Here is a 20457-nt window from a genome sequence, read left to right as displayed (position 1 = left end):
ATCTTACAGATGACCTCTAATATCATTATTAGGAAAAAAAGTCTGTACTATCACGAAAAGTATCACCTTTCTCTTGACATTTCTGAAAGATTCTTCACATTGTTTCACCTGTCTTTGGTTCTTTTTTTACAAATAAGGGTCACTACATTGGGCCAAAACAGAACTAACCATGGAGTTTGAAGTTTTTTATTTGGGTGCATATATATTTATATTGAGATTAAGATTTGGTTATAGCTACACAAATTATGATCTCTTTGCCAAGGTGACGACTGTAATGTGGGAAAAAAATGTTAGGTAATGCCAATTTGTGTATACACCTTAGCACTTTCCTATTTCATGCAAAGATTTAACTCACCTAACCTTTTTTTTTGTTTGTTTAGCAAAAGAACCTATGATGAATGCATCCAAAATATAAAAAAAAATGATTAGATTATAAGAGATTGTAAAAATATTTTTTCACAAAACCTGATCAATCAAAAAAATAAATAGTCGTAGAAACCAGCTAAGAAATTCTAAAATCGAAATAGCTCCAAATAGAGGTCTATAATCAATTTTCATCTCTAAAACATCATGGCTTAGCAATGTTAATTTTTCAAAAAAAAAAAAAAAAAAATCCTTGTAGCGACGCAAGAGCCGATTTCCTAGTGTATTTTAACTACTCAAAAAAAAAAATACCATTATGATATGATCAATGTAATATTATTCCGAGAGACATTGAATATAAGTAGAACTACAGAACTTTGAGGAAAAGACGAAGATGATGGTAAGTAGTGTCATGATGTTACTAATCATTGACGTGACAATGGCGATGACGCCGTCCAGCACCGGTGCTTTTAAAGTCCAAATAAATTGTAGTTTTTTTTGTTAACTCTCAAAAAGAATATGTAAATGTGTGATTTTACACTGAATAAATCTTTATAACTTTATATCTAGTAATAGTATAAACACAAATAAAAATATGATGAAGGTATATGTTGTTATATATGTTGGCATTGGGGCCATAGTTAGTAACAATAACATCTAACAAAGAATGCTAAGTCCATCTCCATTCAATTAACCCACTTAGATTGCCTTAATCTTAATTAATTATATAAATTATACTAAACTAACTAAAGTAACTCACTTAGAAACTTAAACAAAATCATCTTTGCACTAGAGAAACTCACATAGGTTGCTCAAGCATTTAAATAATAATTTTTTTATTTAAAATAATAAATAATAAAATTTTACAAAATTCGGAATAGTAAACATATATTACAAAATTTGGGAAACTAAACATATTTTACAAAATTCCGAAAATATTTATTGTTGGGTTGCACCAAATTTTTGCCAGATATGCTCAATCAAGTCGTTTTTCAAAAGATCATGCATTTGTGGATCATGAACGTCATTTCGAATGTCCATTATTTAGATTTGTTGACATATCTGTAGAGTACGATAGGTAGACATGAGAAGTTCCGCTTCCTTCATTGTGATAGAACTCTGATGGTTCGTAGAAATTGTACTCATGTCGTTCGTCTTCCACTATCATGTTATGCAATATGATACATGCTCTCATTATTTTGCCTATTTTTCTTTTATCCCAAAAAAGTGCGAGATTCTTCACGATTGCAAACCTAGCTTGCAAGACTCCAAATGCCCGCTCTACATCTTTCCGGCATGCTTCTTGATATTGAGCAAAAAGTTTTGCTTTTTGGCCTTGTGGAAGTGTAATCGATTGGATGTAAGTCGCCCAATTAGGATAGATACCGTCAGTGAGGTAGTACGCCATTTTGTATTGCCGTCCATTGACAAAGTATGTAACTCTTGGAGCTCTGCCTTCTAGGATATCATCAAACACCGGTGAACGGTCCAAAACATTAATATCATTAAACGTACCTGGTGGACCGAAAAATGCGTGCCAAATCCATAAATCTTGCGATGCCACAACCTCTAGTATGATTGTCGGTTTTCCAGATCCACATGAATATTGTCCTTTCCATGCAGTGGGACAATTCTTCCACTCCTAGTGCATACAATCTATACTCCCTACCATTCCGGGGAAACCGCGATGTTCTCCAATATTAAGTAATCGTTGAAGGTCTTCCGCTGTTGGCCTTCTAAGATACTCGTCTCCAAAAATATTTATTACTCATTCCACAAATTTTTCAAGGCATTTGTGGGCGGTTGTTTCAGCGAGTCGTTGATATTCATCCATTGCATCAGCCGAACATCTGTATGCCATCATACAAATAGTTGCCATACATTTTTGAAGTGCAGAAAGACCCAGCCTTCCAGTAGCATCTCGTCTTTGTCTGAAGTATGAGACTCCATTCTCAATAGTATTGACAATACGAATGAACAATGGTTTGTTCATTCTAAATCGACGGCGGAACATTCTGTGATTGTAAGTTGGATTCTCACTAAAATAATCATTCCATAGCCGAGTGTGGCCTTCTTCGCGGTCTCTATTAATGTGCACTCTGCGAAATATTGGAGCTGATGGAACGTCTTGGTGAGTGTAGTTGTATTGAATCTCACCCACTATATTATCGACTTCCTCCTCTACCATTTCATCGACTTCTGGATCAGAACTCCAATTAGACATTTCTCGATAATTTGGCTTTGTTGTGAGGCTTATGGGTATTATGTCTTAGGAAATTTGTTTATTTTGTGATAGAAATGGGCTTGGAAGACACTGAAGTTATAAGAAAAGGAATGGATTGAATTGGAGAGAGATTGTAATGGAGATTGTGTAACAAGAAGAACTGAAGTTACAAGAAAAGGAATGATATGAATTGGAAGAGAAGAAGCGGATGAAATGAGGTTACTCAAACAATTATTCAATATATAGACTTAACAAAAGACAAAAAAAAAACAAAACCCTTTCACGGGTTGGACAAACCGTGAGTGTCCTTGACAAAGGCCAAAAGCCATACAATGCATACAAAGGGCAAAAGTCATATCAATCTTACAAAAGGCTAAACCATACAACCCTTTGAAAAGGCAAAAGCCGAGTACACATAACCCTACAGACCTACGGATAGAAAATGTGACACTAAAACACAACACCCATCACGGGTCTCCAACATCAACACATCTTAGTCAACAAGACAGCTTCTTCCTTTCGATTGACATCATCACGACTTGGAACCTGAAACACAATTAGAAGACAATATGAGTTAAACACAACCACAAATTTATTACATACCAAATGTAAAACACAAACCAGTTAGTTAAACACGAACACAACAAGTTAAGTAAACCGAAACTAAATGTTGGTCAACATTTGATCAAGGAGTTTGTCTCTAAGGCGTTCTTCAGCAGGGGTTAGTTCACTCTTGTTAACCAAACTGTCTAGCAATCTCATTTTGTTGTGCCTCTCTTTAGCCGATTGTTCTTGATCCTTCATTGCTATGATCTTATCTAGCTTAACCACTGAACCATCCTCCACTTCATTACTCACTGCCGGTTTCCTCCCTTTTTTCTGGGAAGCTTTAACCCCCGGAGGCCTCATTTCAGCTCCATCATTGCTCGAACCGGGTGTGTATGCTCCTTCTGGAGCAAGCTTAGTCCGCTTATGGCTACATTCCTCCGTGATCCATTTCTGATCATTCTTGAGTTCCCTCCAGCAATGTCCTAGAAAAAATGGCTTCTTCTGATCATTCTTGTAAAGCTAAAACGCCATGCTAATGACATCATCTTCTGATTCTCCACTCTTCTTTCTTGAACTCGCTTGTGTGTAACACCCAACAAACTTGTTGACTTGGTGGTTTATCTTGCTCCACCTAGCCTTACATTGCGAAGGACCTCTTGCGTTTGAACCGGATGCACCATCATTTGCTTTGTAATAATCTGCAACCCTCTTCCAGAAACTATTTAGCCGCTGATCGTTACTGACAACAGGATCTTTGCTAGTGTTTAACCAAGCGCTTATGAGATTCCGATCCTCCTCTGCACTCCACCGCTTCCTAACTCCTCTGCCTCCGTCTTCTTCAGTCTCATCTATTGTAACCTCGATACACTCTTCAGATTCAGATGCAGGGCTAAAGTGAACTGGCTGAGAAGAAACGGATTGGCTAAAGTGAAGTGGCTGAGAAGATAAGGAAGAGGTAAAGTGGACAGGCTGAAAAGAGAATGTATTTGGAAGAATCGGATTTTCAGAACCGTTTGAGTCTTTTTGAGAATTCAAAAGATCAATAAAATATGGCTGTGAAAAACGATTAAGGTTTCTAGGATCCATTGCTTGTGTTTAGGAAAGCTGATATAAAACGAGAAGGGTTTCTAGGATAAAAAGTTAATGGTTTTTGGAAGTGCTTAACAATCACGGTTTATAATGAGGTCAAGGTTAGTTGCGCTTTAAACCTAAAGGTTTATTGTGGTAAAGCAAACTGAGTGATTAGTATCAAAGAGATATACTTTTCAGTATATCTCTTTGAGTAGACATGTTGTAAGAGATACACTTTCTCAGTAAATCTCAATGGCTAAAAGTATTCAAAAAGCTGATGTTTAAAGTTAAAACTATATTCAAAGACCATCATTTGCTTTGTTGAAACTTTTTAAACACAACCGCAACACTTGATAAAAAAAAACAACTGCACTTGAACAAATTTTAATCACAACCGCAAACTTAAACACTTGAGCAAACAAAACAATAACATGTGGCAAAACATGTACCACAAAAGCAAACTCAAACCACTCCATACAACAAGACAACAACTCTTGAGCAAATTTTAATCACAAACTGAATCTAAAACACTTGATGCAAATAAGACAACAACAGTTTTGGAAATTTAAAAGCCAAACGGGTTTTAAAAAATATTTAAACACTTGACCAAATAAAACAATAAATACGTAGGTCACAATCTATAACACAATTACAAACATAGCACAAACATAACACTTCAAGAACATCAATAAAGCAACTAACTCATGCCAACACACAAACTCAAACATAATCTAACAACAACATATCAAAGCTAGAGTACCATACCTTGGATGGTTAAGAGAATCCAACCGCTGTATCCACTTCATGGATACCACTCTTCACCATTTAACCTCGCACAAAACAATACAAAAGGGTCAATATTAATCACACAATAACTTATACAAAACATAAACTGAAATACATTCTACTCCTAATAAGAACAACAAACTGGTTCACTCTACAAGCTATAACAAAAAGGACAAACATATCTAATATCATAAAAAAGCAATCAAACAATCAATCGATTATAACCGAAACCAGTTAACCCTCCACACAAAGCTCAAAATCAATTGAACATCAAACTAATCTCATGTTCTACGCCTAATCTGTCAAATCGACAGAAAACAATCACCATTCAAACAATCATTCGAATTAATCTTAGCCACCCGATATGAATCAACAAAACATGCAATAAATTGGAGATAAGAACACGAACCTTCTCTCTCCGACTCGTTAGCCAGTGGACCTCGCCGTTCGCTGTAGGCCACCAGAAGAGTAACCTCCGCTGTCGTTGTCCCACCACAAGAACCCTGCCGTCGTTTCTCGTGAGAACCCAACCGTCAATTCTAACGGTTCCGCCGATCTGGAAGCCATCGCCTCCGGGTCACCAACAACCAACCAGTTTAAGCCGGAAAAATCAATGGATTCGAGGTCATTCCATTGATTTTTCCGATTACAGAAGAATCGCATCTTCATCCGCCGTTACATTCGAGAGAGAAGAGAGAGAAGTCCGGTAAAGAAAGGAAAAAAATGAGGAAAAAATACAAAAAACACTTTTATATTTATTCACCCGCCATTCACCAGGCGCCACGTAGCGTTTCTAAAGAGTTTCTCTGAATCCTTTCCAGAATAACGATTTTTGGCTAACTGAATCCAAAAATGTTTTTTAATTGTTTTTTGTGGGTCCCAAATCCATGAGTAACCCACTGAGTAATTACGAGTGGAGATCTAACGCGTGGCTATGGAATGAATTATTATTATGATGTTCCATTAGCCCTATATCACTTTATTTAGTCATTTTCTACACTCTCTAATTTCCACATTTTTCTCAAAGACATCGTTTCACCTGTTCTTGGTTCTATTTCTTCAATTCAGATCCATTTTAATGAAAATGACTAAATTACCTATGCTTCAAATTCAATGATTAAAATCTTACACATAGGCCTCTAATATCATTATTGGAAAAAAAAAGTCTATACTAACACGAAAAATATCACCTTTTTCTTGACATTTCTGTAAGATTCTTCACAAAATATAATGAATGATACGATTATGAACTCGTAATGTTTTTGAATTAATGATTTATATGATAATTTTTCAACTAAAGAAAAAATAGAAGGGCCAAATTGAAAAAATGAAAAACTTATAGTACCCAAACGTTATTTAAAAGAAAGCAAAGTCGTCGTGTGCGAAAAGTAAACGCGACACGTACGGCCACCTGATTAGTAACACGTAGGTCCATATCTCCTTGCTTCGAATTCGAAATGAACAGTACAGATGTAAGGGAATGATATTTGTGACGCTTTTTTTTTTTCGAATTTTTCCTTTCAAAAACAATAAAAAACCCCTTAAAACTAAATATGTCAAACATGGAACTTAATTTTTTTTTTTTAAATAGCATAAGATTTGACATAATATTAGAAAGTGTAAAAAAATTCAGACTTTGAAAAACATTGGCTAATGTTTATTTTCTATTTTTACCTCTGGATAACCTTAATTATTATATATGATCACCACATTTTTTTTTGGTTCAACACTATAATCACCACATTAATCCCAAAACTCAAAGTTTGTTCAATCAAAATAAATAAATATTTTGATTTTGATATACGAAGGTTTTTGCATTAAAAAATACCACATTCAGCGGCAGACACACAGTTAAGGATGGTGGGCGTTATCTAAAGAGGTTAGATTTGAAAAAAAAATCAAAACAATAAGACTTAACTGAAAAAGAAAAATCAAAACAAAAAACAAAATTTGGCCAAGTCGTGAGAGAATAATGGGGACGGATAGGGTACGTGGCAATATTTTATAGGTTAAAAAAACGACCAGCACTCCGTATTTTAGATCCAGTTGACGATAGTGAACCCAGACTATAACCCGTCTGGGTTCTTTCTTCTTCTTCCACAATATAACCATTTCCTCACACAACCACCCCCCCTAGAAAGAGAGAAAAAAGTAGGTTTCTTCATTTAGAATTCTGATAGAAAAGAGATAAAACAGAGTCTGTTATGATGATGACCATGGTTCAGAGGAGAGGAGGAGTAGACTCTTCGGCAGCGTACAACGTTGTCCATAAGCTACCTCACGGTGACAGTCCTTACGTCCGAGCCAAACATGTTCAGGTAAAGAACACACCAAAACGATTTGTGATTTATACTATATTTGCTCTGGCTGAGGAAACTGATTTTTTAAAAAAGATTTTGGATTGATGTTTTTGGTTGGTTCAGTTGGTGGAGAAAGATGCAGAAGCAGCGATAGAGTTGTTTTGGAGAGCGATTAAAGCGAGAGATAGAGTTGATAGTGCTCTTAAAGACATGGCTTTGTTGATGAAACAACAGAACAGAGCTGAGGAAGCCATTGAAGCTATTCATTCCTTTAGAGATCTTTGTTCTAGGCAAGCTCAAGAATCACTTGACAATGTCCTCATCGATCTTTTTAAGGTAGTATAAAATTATCTCCTTCTCTTTTTAATTTTGCTTCTCTTCTTTATTCTTAGTTTGTGAAATTGACAATATTGGTATTTTGAATTCTGAGCAGAAGTGTGGGAGGATTGAAGAGCAAGTTGAGTTATTGAAGCAAAAGCTTTGGATGATATATCAAGGAGAAGCTTTCAATGGCAAACCAACAAAGACTGCCAGATCTCATGGCAAGAAATTTCAGGTCACGGTCGAGAAAGAAACCTCTAGGATCTTGGTATGATTTTGTTCTCATTAGTCCCTTTTAGATTTCTCAAGTCTCTTTCTTGATCAATGAACTTATGGGAATGAATGAATGTGTGATGTTATAGGGAAACTTGGGATGGGCTTATATGCAACTAAGGGACTACACAGCGGCTGAAACCGTTTACAGGAAAGCTCAAGTGATAGAGCCAGATGCTAACAAGGCTTGTAATTTATGCACATGTCTTATCAAGCAAGGGAAGTACGATGAGGCGAGGTCGATTCTTTCTCGTCATGTACTAACAGAGAACAAAGAAGGTTTTGGTGATCCGAGGTTGAAGGCTCGGGTTCAAGAGATTTTGAGTGAGCTAGACCCACAGGAGAAGGAAGCACCGGTTTTAGCTTCTGTGTCTGTGGAATGTGATGTTGGTATGGATGAGATTGCAGTTGTGGAAGGGCTTGATGATTTTGTGAAGGAATGGAGGAGGCCTTATAGGACAAGAAGACTTCCGATTTTCGAAGAAATCTTACCACTGAGAGATCAATTAGCTTGTTGATGATTCTCTGTGTGTTTTGGATTTTGATGGGTTTGAATACAGAACAGAAACTTTTTGGTTAGAAGAATGTAGTAATATAGAGTTTACTTCTTGTAAGCTTTTGTTTTGGGTGTCGTTATCTGTTATCACTGTAATGTCAAATAGAATCTCATTCCAAATAGTTGATGTTATATCTATAAATAATTTAGTTGTTGTTGTGAAGACAGACATTTAGGAAATTGTTCTCTTGTACATTAATCTATCCCATAGGATATAACATATATAGAGTGATACAACTTTAGGATTTAGGGTTTACACTAATAGACCAATAATGGGTATCCACATAATACAATATATTTATAACACTCCCATTTGTATGATTATTATAAAAATATAGTCCCAAATGCGCATGTGAGATACTGCCTCGTTAAAAATCTTACCAGGAAAATCCAGTGGGAAAAACCATGGTTAAGGGAAAAAGAGTGCACCGCGCTTTTACTCCCCCTCATGAGCACATCACTTGAAATCTTCGAGATAACCGATCCAATATGATGAAGTAGTTTCTTCAAAATAGTGGTTGGAAACGCCTTGGTAAATGGTTCCCCAAATCTTCACTTGAACGAATCTGTAGTAAACGTGTATCGCCATTCTTCTATTGGTCATGGGTCTCGCAAGTGACTCATCTTTATCATTATCTTTGTTTTTCACAATCTCATCAATGTATTTCAAAAACTTTGAAGATAATAGTCTTTCACCATTGGAATCATAATATTCCCCTTCAGGTGTTTATCTTTCGCGTGTTCTTTTGTTGTCTCATTAAAAACCTTTCATGGAAAAACTCAATGGGATAAAAACCATGATAAGGGAAAAAGAGTACAACCACGCTTATGATCATATTTCTCTCCCTGAAAGCATCATCTTCAGGTTATGCATTATGATCATATATGTCATCTTTTCAGAACTGTTATCAACAGTGCTTTAGTGTACAAAACTCATATGATCATCATATATTCTTCTCGGTCATTGAACTTCAAGTCATTTGAACCCCTTTTATATCGAAGATCTATTTCAACTTTAAGCCCAAAATTCATTTACATACAATCTTCCAAACAATCATCTTATACATAGGAGTTCTTCATAATCTCCTTATAAAACTTTCTCTTTCAACTCTTTTTCTTATTATGTACTACAAGACCATTTTTCTATGTAAGATAATGTAAGCATCTTGAGATAACATCTCTCTCATCAGATGTCAAATTTGTAACCTCAAGAAATTTCATAAAATATCTGATCTTACACAATCTGATTTCTCCATCTTTCAGGAGTAATATTTCATCACTGATTATTTCTCCATATATTCCTAGGTATATGAAATCTCTACCGGAGATCAGATAATATTTTCATCATCAACATATTTGCACTTATTTTTGTACCTTTCTTTTAACAAGAACCACTTGTAAGTGCTGAAGAGACAAGAGACACATATAATTTTTTCTTTTAATGAGGTTCAGCAAAGGCCTATGTCCTCAAACTTTCTTGAAAATACTTCTTGAACACAATTAAAATTAGTGTTCAATCTCGGATTTACACAACCCTAAAATATTCACTTATCTTGTTACCGATTTATTTTCAACCCACTATAAGATCCCTAAGATCAACAACAATGATCTACACACATGATTCTCTCATGCAGATAAACTTTCACCACTTTCTCCTCAAAGGTGTCAAAAGTCTACAAAATGTTTTCTCGAGAGCTATAAAATATTGCTACTAGCAATATAATTACTTTAAGAGATATTTTTGACAGTGTGAAAACCTTATGGATAGACTGAATCAAGTTTTGCTCTTATTTCAAACTCATAAGGGATCTACATAGTTGCTTCCACCATATGAGAGTGCATTTCTCATAATAAATATCAAGTATTTATGAGAATCATTGTATTTCTACACATACTTTATTTCTCATACAGATCCCCTTATGTCCCACTCATTTTACACTATTCAAGTGTAAGGACTACAAGTCCAAATATTGTAATTCTTTCAATGATTAATCAATCATTCTTTGTGTACACTTTACAATAGAACCTATTCTATTAACCACGGTTTATGATCCTTGATTTTCATCAATAACATCATCAACTGCAACATTGCATGCAAACATATTACAACGTCGATTTGCTTATTGGTTCTTTTTTATTCTAGACATGACTCAACTTCTTGAGATTTCATTTCATTATCATTCTCAGGTACCTGAATCTTTTTCTTACTCATGTCTACATCTCTTCTAGAGATTTGTCATAACTCTTTGCTTCCTCGGTGCCATATTAGTTTATGCTCGTTTTCTTTTCCGAGGATGCTTATATTTGGAACAATCAGTCTATCACACTTCATGTGATCTTTAGACTTACTAGCAGTTGATCTTATCCCCTTCTAGGATATTAATTTCAATTGGAGCACAACTGGTATATGTGACTTTGTCACTCAAGGTCAGAAAATGCCTTCTAGCATATTTGCTAAACTTTGCAAATAAATTATTTTTTTCAATTTCTAGCGCACATTTCTTAGTTCGAGGATCAAGATAATTTTTCCAATATTTATTTTCCGGCTGATTATTTTCTCCCCATCATGTTGGAAAGACTGACTCACTGAAACAGTCTTTAAATCTTGAGCCTCAAATTCTCGAGATATTCAATATTTAAAAGAGATTCATATCCAACATATTTCCAACATTTTTTCAAATTCCATCTTAATCACCATGGTGGAGCAACTCAACATGTATAACACATTTTAGATGGAATATATCTGGTTTCTGACCCAAACCAATTGTAATGGGGATTACTCATGATAATCTGTTGGCCCGATGCGAATTTATTGACATATAGAGTCATTTTTGTCAAGCACATAGCTTGGTTTCACCACCATTGTCAGTTAACCAAATACTCTTCCAAACTCGAATATATGGTGGATGATCAGTCCACAATATCTCTTTGTATACGTACCAGAAAATTGACACTATCCAAATTCATGGGTCGGTGAAAACCATATAATCGGCTTGCTTTGTAAAGCAGCACACATAAAAAAACACTAGGAAAACTCTTCAGGTTCTCTAGTGAATGTTTTCAGAAATTTCTGATTATTCTTTTGCATCATTACTAAACCGGAATGGCTAAACCGGTCATGCCAAACAGTGAGATTTTCACAAAGCATTTTATCTTCTAGATAAAGCATGTAATCTCTTAGAATACTTTTCTTGTCTTGGGTAATACTTATGATTTCAAAGTATTTTCTTTGCTTATTGTCTCAACATGATTACTTTTCAAAACCTCAAGATTTGCTCTTTCATATGAGTGACTAAACTCATTTTGGGTGTGAACATAATCTTAGATTTGTTCCATCACCTCTGTATGTGGGATTCATTAATTCTCCCCCTCGAGAAGATGACACTTTATGTCTATCAATCTCGATTTGAATCCCACTCTGTAATCAATAACATTCTCAAATTGGGTCATGTATTATATTTTAGACCTTTTTAACTTTGAGATTTGGGAGACTATAACACATTTATATCAAATTGTGTTCACATAGACAATAATATATATACTCTTCCTGAGCTTTTAATACTTTTTTTTTTTACTACTTCTTAATATTGTAGTAGAATAGTGGAAATTGTCTCACACTAGCTTCTTTCATCATCATATATATATGAGATAAATACCTCATGTACTTATTATTCACTTATAGTGGAGATACTAGTCGACTTAACCGCGATCTTATAATATGTATATCATACCCACATTTATAACCATTTTTATAGCAACTTTCTTATCATTGATGTGACATTTTCCTTTTTCTTTGCATAAAGTCATATTCAGTTCAATGAATAGACCAAGCCAATAGGATGTGATTTATATCAACATCTCATAATTTTACACAGTCACAAAAAAAATAAGATTACAATATTTTTAAAATATTTTTCACTATATTGTGTCTTACATAACAATATTTTGTGACAAGTAGAATATATTTCTCTAATATATTTTCAACAATGATATTATCTTCTATTATAATATTGGTTATAAGTGGAATTAAGTTGTTTATATATATTCTCTTATAGACTTTTAGTCATTTACTTTCTTTAGATTATTCTAAAGAACTAATGAATTTTTATGGTCATATACTTGGACTTAAACCTCCACATAGAAGTGATGCCAAGAAAACATGATCAATAATTATTATTTAGTAATTTATTACTAAATTTTCAATGTATTCATTAAAGGTGACATGATTTAAAATATTTTATCATGATATTATATCTAATTTTAATGAGATTTAAATTTGTGATTAAACAAATAAAATAAATCACAAACTGTATAAACTGTATTCTTTTTTATTGTTTTTTTTTTTTTTAGATCCGCATGAAACTATTGAACCATTAACTTATAATGGAACAAGCAATAATATGACGTGTGTGGTTCCATAACACAAAACACTTTTTAGACTAATGTTTCAAAGAAGCATTAAATCTACATGTCTATAAAAGTATGAAAGAATACTTATCTTTTAAGTGCAGAGATCACTGTAAGAGATCCAAAACAAAGATGAAGTCCATGGTGACAATCGCTTATTCAGCTGTCCGTATCAAATCCCTCGCGTGATTTTGGAGACGGAGGCGAAAACGTTGATCTTTTTACTTCACTATGAGATATAAATTACTCCTTCAAACAAAAGACACACTTTTTGTCAAACCAATGATATACCAAACTTAATAACCAATAAATCCAAATAATCAAGGTAAAACAATAACGAATGATGATGTAGTAAATAAACACCATGTACCAAAGAAGCTATGTAAACATATGAAACGATGAGTTATCATACTCATATATGTTTTCGATGACATCACAATAAAATAATAAATTATGCCTTTGGTTTGAGAGAATTAACCGGACAAAACCATGTAGCAATTTGAATATGATGTGCAAGATCTCTATTATAGGTTTCGATCATTAAATATTATGAAGTCAATAAGATTATGATAGACAGTTTTAAGTAATAAAGCATAGAAAGTACTTATCTGTATTGAATCGTAGATGGTCGTCGTCGTCGGAGAACGAAGGCTAGGTTTCGTAAGACTTCTTTTAGCTCAAACCGTTAAGGTTATTTTTTTTTTTTTTAGACGGCTAGGGTTTGGAAAAGTTTAGAGCTTGCTGATAACATGTTGTGAACACAGAGATTTAGGAAATTGTTCTCTCGTATATTAATCTATCCCATAGGATATAACATATATATAGTGATACAACTTTAGGGTTTAGGGTTTACACTAATGGGCCGATAATGGGCATCCACATAATACAATATATTTATAACAGTTGTGAGTATATAAAGCTGATCCTTAGACATCATATAGAATACAAAAGTATAAAAGCCTGACCTATATAGTAAGTAAATCAAAGAAATGCTTAAAAACAGTTGGTTTCCTAAGGATCATTCTTGGTACCGACTACCGAGTCACATGTTTATGCATAAAAGTAGGAAAATACAAAAGAGAACGAGAAAAAGGGATAAACTATACTGGGAGGATCTCTAATCAGATTAGTAGCGGTGTTGGTCTGTGGATAGTGTTTAACACTTGAAGCCATGGCAAACAGACAAAATGATGATGAGAATTAAAGCAACGACGATGCCGAAGACTACGAGCTTTATCTTCATGTTTTCAAACCACAACTTTCTTTTCATCTTTGTTCCTTGTGTTCTAAAATCTTGTGCCTTTTATAACATATTCAGAAAGAAAGAAAAAAGAAGAGCATGTTACCACTTGATAAGATGTCTATATGTAGTGTTTATGCCGTATTAGATATGTGGTTACTAACCTGTGAGCGAAGGTTCTCAGTTTTGTCAACTAATAGCTCGATTTTCTCACCACGGTCAAGGACCTGCCATGGGAATGAATTGCCGACACAACACATTCAGCTTACATGTGATGAGTATCCAAAGAACACATGGATAAATTATTAATTCTAACCTTCTCAATGTTCTCCATCATAACACCCTTCACTTCAGTCACTTGAGCCTTAACCTTGGACAGTTTGCTAATCTCCTCAGGATGATCCGCACAGTACTGCATGTGCTCCTTCAATTTAGACCTGAATTACAACAAAACCAGTTTTAAAAACACACAACCACAAAAGATGGAGTTGGAGTATGATAGTGATATTTCAAGTCAAAACTTAAAAAAAAAAGTACCCGAATTCTCTGTTCAAGCTGTTGGCTTTAGCAGTAGAAGCTTTGCCACCACCGTATCTCTTGCTAAAATCCTCCTTGACTCGCTCCAAGAAAGCCATTGGTATCTGCCTCCCAGCAGATTCCACAACAACGACACAATAGGCTGCATAAAAACAGAGAGAATGAAAGATCTCTTACACCACATCCCCATCTGATGCATAAACGGTGGTGCATTTGATTCCCAAAAACAGAGTATATCAAAAAGGCTTCCAAACACAATATCAAATGACCAAAGATTACATCCAACAAAACATGCATGAAAATATAACCAAAGATTCACATATGTAAACAATTCCGCAAGAAACGAGTGCAACCAAAACAAAAACGAATCGAGGCAAAATAAACATGCGAATGGGACAACAATCGTGTTTTCAGATCAGGGAGGGAGAGACATACTGAAGCCATTATCAGCGAGGTAATTGAAAGTATGACCGTCGCAATTGTAGGTAAACTTATTGTTCGAGGACGGAAGCTTCTGTAGGCACTGAGCGGCTACGGAGGTGAAATTACCTTTGAACTCGGTATATTCTACGAGGATCACCGTACCACGAGCGACGAAGCTGTAGATCAACGATTGTTGTCCCATTCTTTCTTTATGTTGATAACAAAGAGAAAGAAAAAGCAAAAAAAGGAACACTAATTAACAACGCCACAAACCGGATCAGAGAGATTAGTAAACGACGTAAAAGAAAAAAGAAAAGAAAAAACAAGAGGGAACGAGGGGTGGTAGCGATAGAGAGAGCAGGACGCAGAGATCGGAGAAGAAGAGATAACAAAAATATTGTATGAGAACGCTCGATTTGCGCGACAAACACTGACTTTAATTTTTCCTTTTCCTTTTCCTAACGTTCAAATTTCGAATTTTAAAAATTAAAAAGGTAACTGATAAAATTCATCTTCTATGGTCGCGTTACGCGTATTAATTGTTGTAGTCTTTTTACTTTTTACCACGGTAGCACGGTGGATCGATTTTCAATTCAAATGTTTGATCATGTATCTTGTTTATTCACAAAGAGAATATCTAACGGGGTAGCTCATTCTCTTGCAAAATTGGGGTTATCTTAATGTTGATTGTTATGTCGATACAGTATCAATGCCAATCTGGCTATTACAATCTCTTTGTATTGACTCAGGTTGAATTAATATAAATTTCTTTGGGTAAAAAAAAAAAATTCACAAAAAAAACAAAAAAATACATCTCATATCTACAGTGGATGTATATAAATGATTCGATGAACTTCTAAGATAAAACTATATAGTGGAAACGAATTAAGAAAATTGCAATACTACAGGGTAGTATAAGAGTTGTTTTAGTTGTTAATTTTTTCTCAAAGATTGACTTGTTCTTTTTTTTGGTTGCAAGTTAATTTTTATGAAAGTAGCGATGTTACTTAAAGAATGATCAATAAGATAATGTTGCAACAACATAACCTTTACTTGCATTCCAATTCACCAAGTTCTAACCACAACCTAACAACTAAAGTTTTTTTTTTTAATTATTTGGATGTTGAGTTTGATCAACATATTTAGGAACACGTTAAACAAAATAACTAGCCGGTTCTAAATAATGCAGAGCAATTATACGTTATAGATGACGAGTGATAGTGGTTGAACCGTAGAAGTTAAAAAAAGCTTATTTCCTTGTTATGACCGTTTGTTTCCCTTAACTCTATCTACTAGTACGAGTTATAAAACAATTGTTTCTCTGTAAAATTATAAAACTTTTGTTCAAATCTGTAACTGGGATCAATGATGAATTTGGAAACGAAAAAGGAGATATTTTTGAAGAAGACAGAGACAGCCTCTGTGTTTCTCTTCGACCATGGGACCTGAACATGTCCTAAAATTGCTGGTTTACTTTTACTATTTTGCCATTCGCAGACTCCACACACGAGCTTTTTTGGCTCGATCCGGTGGGTCCAACTTTCTCGAGATTTGATTTGATCTCTCAGGTTCCGAAATTGCTTTATAGTCCTTAAATTTCTAGGTTTTATACATTATTTGAACCCAAATCTGATTACGTTAAATGACAACATTACCCTTGGCTCCTTTACTTTTTTTTTTTTTTTTTTTTNTCTTCTCTCCTTGTCCACTTTAGTCCTCGTTTTGTAGTTTGCTAGTCTTCTAGATCTGTAGTTTTTTTTTTCTTTTTGTTTTTTTCGCGACCGCCTATAAGAAAGATTCTCTGATCGGACGGTCGATTGGATCGGAGATTTAGGGAAAGAAAATAATGGCGCAACAATCTCTGATCTACAGTTTCGTTGCTCGCGGCACGGTGATCCTCGTCGAGTTCACTGATTTCAAAGGTAATTTCACCTCGATCGCTGCTCAGTGCCTCCAGAAGCTTCCGTCTTCCAACAACAAGTTCACCTACAACTGCGACGGTCACACCTTCAACTACCTTGTCGAAGATGGTTTCAGTAAGTCAGCTTTTTTTGTTCTTGATCTAGGTTTTGATGTTTTCTTCTTCTTTAATCGTTACGCCACTCTCCAATTCTTGCATCGATTTCTCTCTTGGTTTGTTCGGTTTCTTTCCCTAACTTGTGCATGATTTATCTATAGATTCGTGTGGATTTGTGTATCTGATTTCTCTCTGGAAACCCCTGAACAAACGCTTTTAGGGTTTGATCTCTATTCATTGTATAGATCTCTGTAGAGCATTGCGTATACTTTTACTCAGCTTTTTTGATGGAATCCGTGGTAGCTTTCGTTGATGCTATGTGGGAGAACACCAACATTGATCTGTGATAGGGTTTTTACTTGATTTGCATAACTTATTTGCTTGTTGTTTCTTAGATCATGGGGTGTTGTTTATAATCGTTCTGACTATCCTTTCGTTGTAGCCATATTAAATCAATGTCTTCTGCTGTATCCGCTGTATGAGATTGATTTAGTTTTTCTTGTTGTGCAGCCTATTGTGTTGTTGCGGTTGATTCTGCTGGGAGACAGATTCCGATGGCCTTCTTGGAAAGAGTAAAAGAAGATTTTAACAAGAGATATGGTGGTGGAAAGGCTGCAACTGCTCAAGCTAACAGCTTGAATAAGGAGTTTGGGTACTTTCTCTTCTCTAATCTATTCTATTGATTTCAACGGTTTTCTCTTCCGTATTTGTGGACTGATGATTCCTTTTTGGTTATTCTGAAGCTCGAAACTGAAAGAGCATATGCAGTATTGCATGGATCATCCAGATGAGATTAGCAAGCTTGCTAAGGTGAAGGCGCAAGTGTCAGAAGTTAAGGGTGTAATGATGGAAAACATCGAGAAGGTTTGAATCTGATCCTTTCCTTCGTCAATATATATATATGTATTTATATCTATGATCCCATCTAGTAATATTAAGTTACTGATCTCTCTTTGTTTGATTATTATTCAATGCATTACAACTTGAATAAAAAGACCAGTTTACCAATCGAACTTATTCATTTGCAGGTTCTTGACCGTGGCGAGAAAATTGAGCTTTTGGTGGACAAAACCGAAAATCTTCGCTCACAGGTTAGATACATATATACATATATGACTACACACCCACACAGAAAGTTGAACATGCATATCAAACTACCTTTTGAGTTCATAACTGGTTCATCCTTTTATCATATCTTGTGTTTTTATTAAACTCCCAATTGCTACAGGCACAAGATTTCAGAACAACAGGAACGCAGATGAGAAGAAAGATGTGGCTTCAGAACATGAAGATAAAACTCATAGTTCTTGCCATCATTGTCGCCCTGATCCTCATCATCGTGCTCTCAGTTTGCCATGGCTTTAAGTGTTAAGCCCATAATATTCAAAACCTCTTGAGATCTTTCTCACTCGGTACATCGTACTGCCTTCTCTTTTATTGTTCGACCCTCATTCTAATGTTTCTGTTTGAATTGGTTTTGTATAGATAGACATATATGTATGCTACTCATTTGCTATATTGCTTGCATCTGATGACATTGATCCCTTGCCAACCAGTCAGTATTTGACAAGAGATCGGAAAGTATTATAAATGGTTTTGTTGACTGAAGATTGCTTATGGTGGTGATATTATTGAACTGATATTGATAATCTTGATAATATTGACGATTACGCGACGTGATGTGACTTGTGAGGTGGTAACTTCAAATTTATATGAGTAGTGAAGTATATTTATACTTTAAATCATATACCTTTTTTACCACCTCCGAGGTTGTTTGTAAAAATCTTAAACGCCCGAGTAGATCCTGAACTTGAAGGCTGTCGTTTAGCAAACTGTGATGGATCAGTAGCAAAAATCAAGAAACAACCAAAATATCAAAACAATACATGTAGGCATTGTGGAACAAATGCAACATTATATATGGGCTATTTTAGAGAAACGGGCCGAGTATTTAATGGGCCGAAAACCTAATTTGAGATCCTGCTGCCACCGCTTTCCCGCTGAAACTCTCTTGTTCCCGCTCAACCTCACACCAGATTCCGATTTTCACTAATGTTGACGGAGCACCACTCCCAACAAAATTCCGATCAAACCAGAGAATGGAATTCGATATCCCATTGCCGGAGGAGCTCGAGCTACTCGAAGCCAACTCTAATTACTATGAAGAAGAAGACGATGACTACCTAAACTTCGAGGAGCCGCCGTATCCTTACCCAATCGACGGCGATGAAGAAAAAGAAGAAGAAGAACGCGTCGCGCAGAAAGAGGCCCATGTCCGTCAATCGGAATCCATTGATATCAACGGTGTTAAACGACCCAGGAGTCTAATCTCCGATCCGATTGTCAATCTCGACGAAGTCTCTCCAGCTTCTGACAAGAGAAGCAAAATTGATAGTAACCGGGTTGAAATTGAAGACGAGGATTGGTTACGGTTCTCGCCGGTTAAGGAAGTCGTTCACGTTATGGAGGAGGAACAAGAAGAAGAGGTCATTCCCAAGGAGACTATTTTGTCCAGGTTACTCTACTGTTCACGAGACATACCAAGGTCGGAAATTTTTGATTTCGTATTTAGTAATCTTGTTATTGGAATTTGCAGATGCGCTTCTGAGATAGACGGGGAGTGCTTTCCGATCACAGCACCTGACGGAGGAGAGAGGGTTTATGCCAAATTCTGCCGGGCTTCGGGAGACGAAGAATTGAAGAAACTGGATGTGAAAGCCAAGTCTAACGGTACCAAGTTTTCATTTAAGCTTTCAGAATTGTTGTATTAGATCTGTGTACTATCTATTTCTTGCTTGGTCTACTCGTTTCTGGTATTTCTTTCATAAATTTGAGATCAGTTTAGCTTTAGAACATGTTGTTTTGATGGTCTAACCTGTGTATGTATACTGCTACTACACTGTGGACAAGGCTTCCGTACAAAATTCAATTCTTGAAGTAGCATACAATCTTCGGACAATATCTCTAATTTTCTCGGTAGGTAACTTGTATCATTCATTACTGTTTTGCAGGTCTTATTAAAGATTCAATCAGTGTTCTTTTGCAGCAATCAGAGAAGGAGGCATTTTACAAGGCCTTGCAAACTAGTTCCGAAGATCAGAATGAAACCATTTCTGCAGAAACATCTGTAATGCATGAGAAACTCTGGGTGGAAAAATATTCTCCTTGCTCATTTACTGAGCTTCTCAGTGATGAGCAGACCAATCGAGAGGTATTTTTCGTTTCTTGGTGACGATTCAGTGATTTTAGACAGCGTCTTATCGGTTCTTGTAGTTGACCATTATTGATTTTATATGTAGGTCCTCTTATGGCTTAAGCAGTGGGATGCTTCTGTTTTTGGATCTGAAATTAGGAGCACGACAGAGGAAGTATTGTCAGCTTTGAAACGAC

The 20457-nt window shown here is 35.5% G+C and overlaps 4 protein-coding genes across 4 annotated transcripts; 2 read left to right on the top strand and 2 right to left on the bottom strand.

The window, feature by feature from the left end:
• LOC104743147 lies at positions 2132-2587 on the bottom strand. Its single transcript, XM_010464259.1, has one exon. It carries the CDS (start codon positions 2585-2587, stop codon positions 2132-2134), a length of 456 nt encoding a protein of 151 aa, XP_010462561.1.
• On the top strand, positions 7114-8610 carry LOC104739002 (protein SULFUR DEFICIENCY-INDUCED 2). The gene is made up of 4 exons (XM_010459233.2): positions 7114-7311; positions 7417-7629; positions 7727-7882; positions 7977-8610. The coding sequence occupies exons 1-4, from the start codon at positions 7198-7200 to the stop codon at positions 8403-8405; spliced, it is 912 nt and encodes a 303-aa protein (XP_010457535.1). The 5' UTR covers positions 7114-7197; the 3' UTR covers positions 8406-8610.
• Positions 13676-15526, bottom strand: LOC104739000 (putative vesicle-associated membrane protein 726). The gene is made up of 5 exons (XM_010459232.2): positions 15063-15526; positions 14628-14769; positions 14407-14527; positions 14255-14317; positions 13676-14150 (listed from the first exon to the last, which is right to left on the bottom strand). Exons 1-5 carry the CDS (start codon positions 15250-15252, stop codon positions 14007-14009), a joined length of 660 nt encoding a protein of 219 aa, XP_010457534.1. The 5' UTR covers positions 15253-15526; the 3' UTR covers positions 13676-14006.
• LOC104738999 (vesicle-associated membrane protein 721) lies at positions 16769-18677 on the top strand. The gene is made up of 5 exons (XM_010459231.1): positions 16769-17086; positions 17578-17719; positions 17811-17931; positions 18096-18158; positions 18296-18677. The coding sequence occupies exons 1-5, from the start codon at positions 16897-16899 to the stop codon at positions 18437-18439; spliced, it is 660 nt and encodes a 219-aa protein (XP_010457533.1). The 5' UTR covers positions 16769-16896; the 3' UTR covers positions 18440-18677.

This window comes from Camelina sativa, chromosome 14 (genome assembly GCF_000633955.1).
Source record: "Camelina sativa cultivar DH55 chromosome 14, Cs, whole genome shotgun sequence".
Classification (NCBI taxonomy): domain Eukaryota; kingdom Viridiplantae; phylum Streptophyta; class Magnoliopsida; order Brassicales; family Brassicaceae; genus Camelina; species Camelina sativa.
Note: the sequence above shows the minus strand (reverse complement) of the source record. Positions and strands in the feature narration are given on the sequence as shown.

Excerpts from the sequence above, each read along its gene's own strand:
- LOC104743147 (XM_010464259.1), bottom strand. The coding sequence starts at position 2,587 with ATGTCTAATTGGAGTTCTGATCCAGAAGTCGATGAAATGGTAGAGGAG.
- LOC104739002 (XM_010459233.2), top strand. The coding sequence starts at position 7,198 with ATGATGATGACCATGGTTCAGAGGAGAGGAGGAGTAGACTCTTCGGCA. Across the intron at positions 7,630-7,726 it reads TCCTCATCGATCTTTTTAAG|AAGTGTGGGAGGATTGAAGA; the intron begins GTAGTATAAAAT and ends AATTCTGAGCAG. Across the intron at positions 7,883-7,976 it reads AAGAAACCTCTAGGATCTTG|GGAAACTTGGGATGGGCTTA; the intron begins GTATGATTTTGT and ends GTGATGTTATAG.
- LOC104739000 (XM_010459232.2), bottom strand. The coding sequence starts at position 15,252 with ATGGGACAACAATCGTTGATCTACAGCTTCGTCGCTCGTGGTACGGTG. Across the intron at positions 14,528-14,627 it reads AGCTTGAACAGAGAATTCGG|GTCTAAATTGAAGGAGCACA; the intron begins GTACTTTTTTTT and ends GTTGTAATTCAG. Across the intron at positions 14,318-14,406 it reads TGATGGAGAACATTGAGAAG|GTCCTTGACCGTGGTGAGAA; the intron begins GTTAGAATTAAT and ends TTCCCATGGCAG.
- LOC104738999 (XM_010459231.1), top strand. The coding sequence starts at position 16,897 with ATGGCGCAACAATCTCTGATCTACAGTTTCGTTGCTCGCGGCACGGTG. Across the intron at positions 17,087-17,577 it reads CCTTGTCGAAGATGGTTTCA|CCTATTGTGTTGTTGCGGTT; the intron begins GTAAGTCAGCTT and ends CTTGTTGTGCAG. Across the intron at positions 18,159-18,295 it reads CCGAAAATCTTCGCTCACAG|GCACAAGATTTCAGAACAAC; the intron begins GTTAGATACATA and ends CAATTGCTACAG.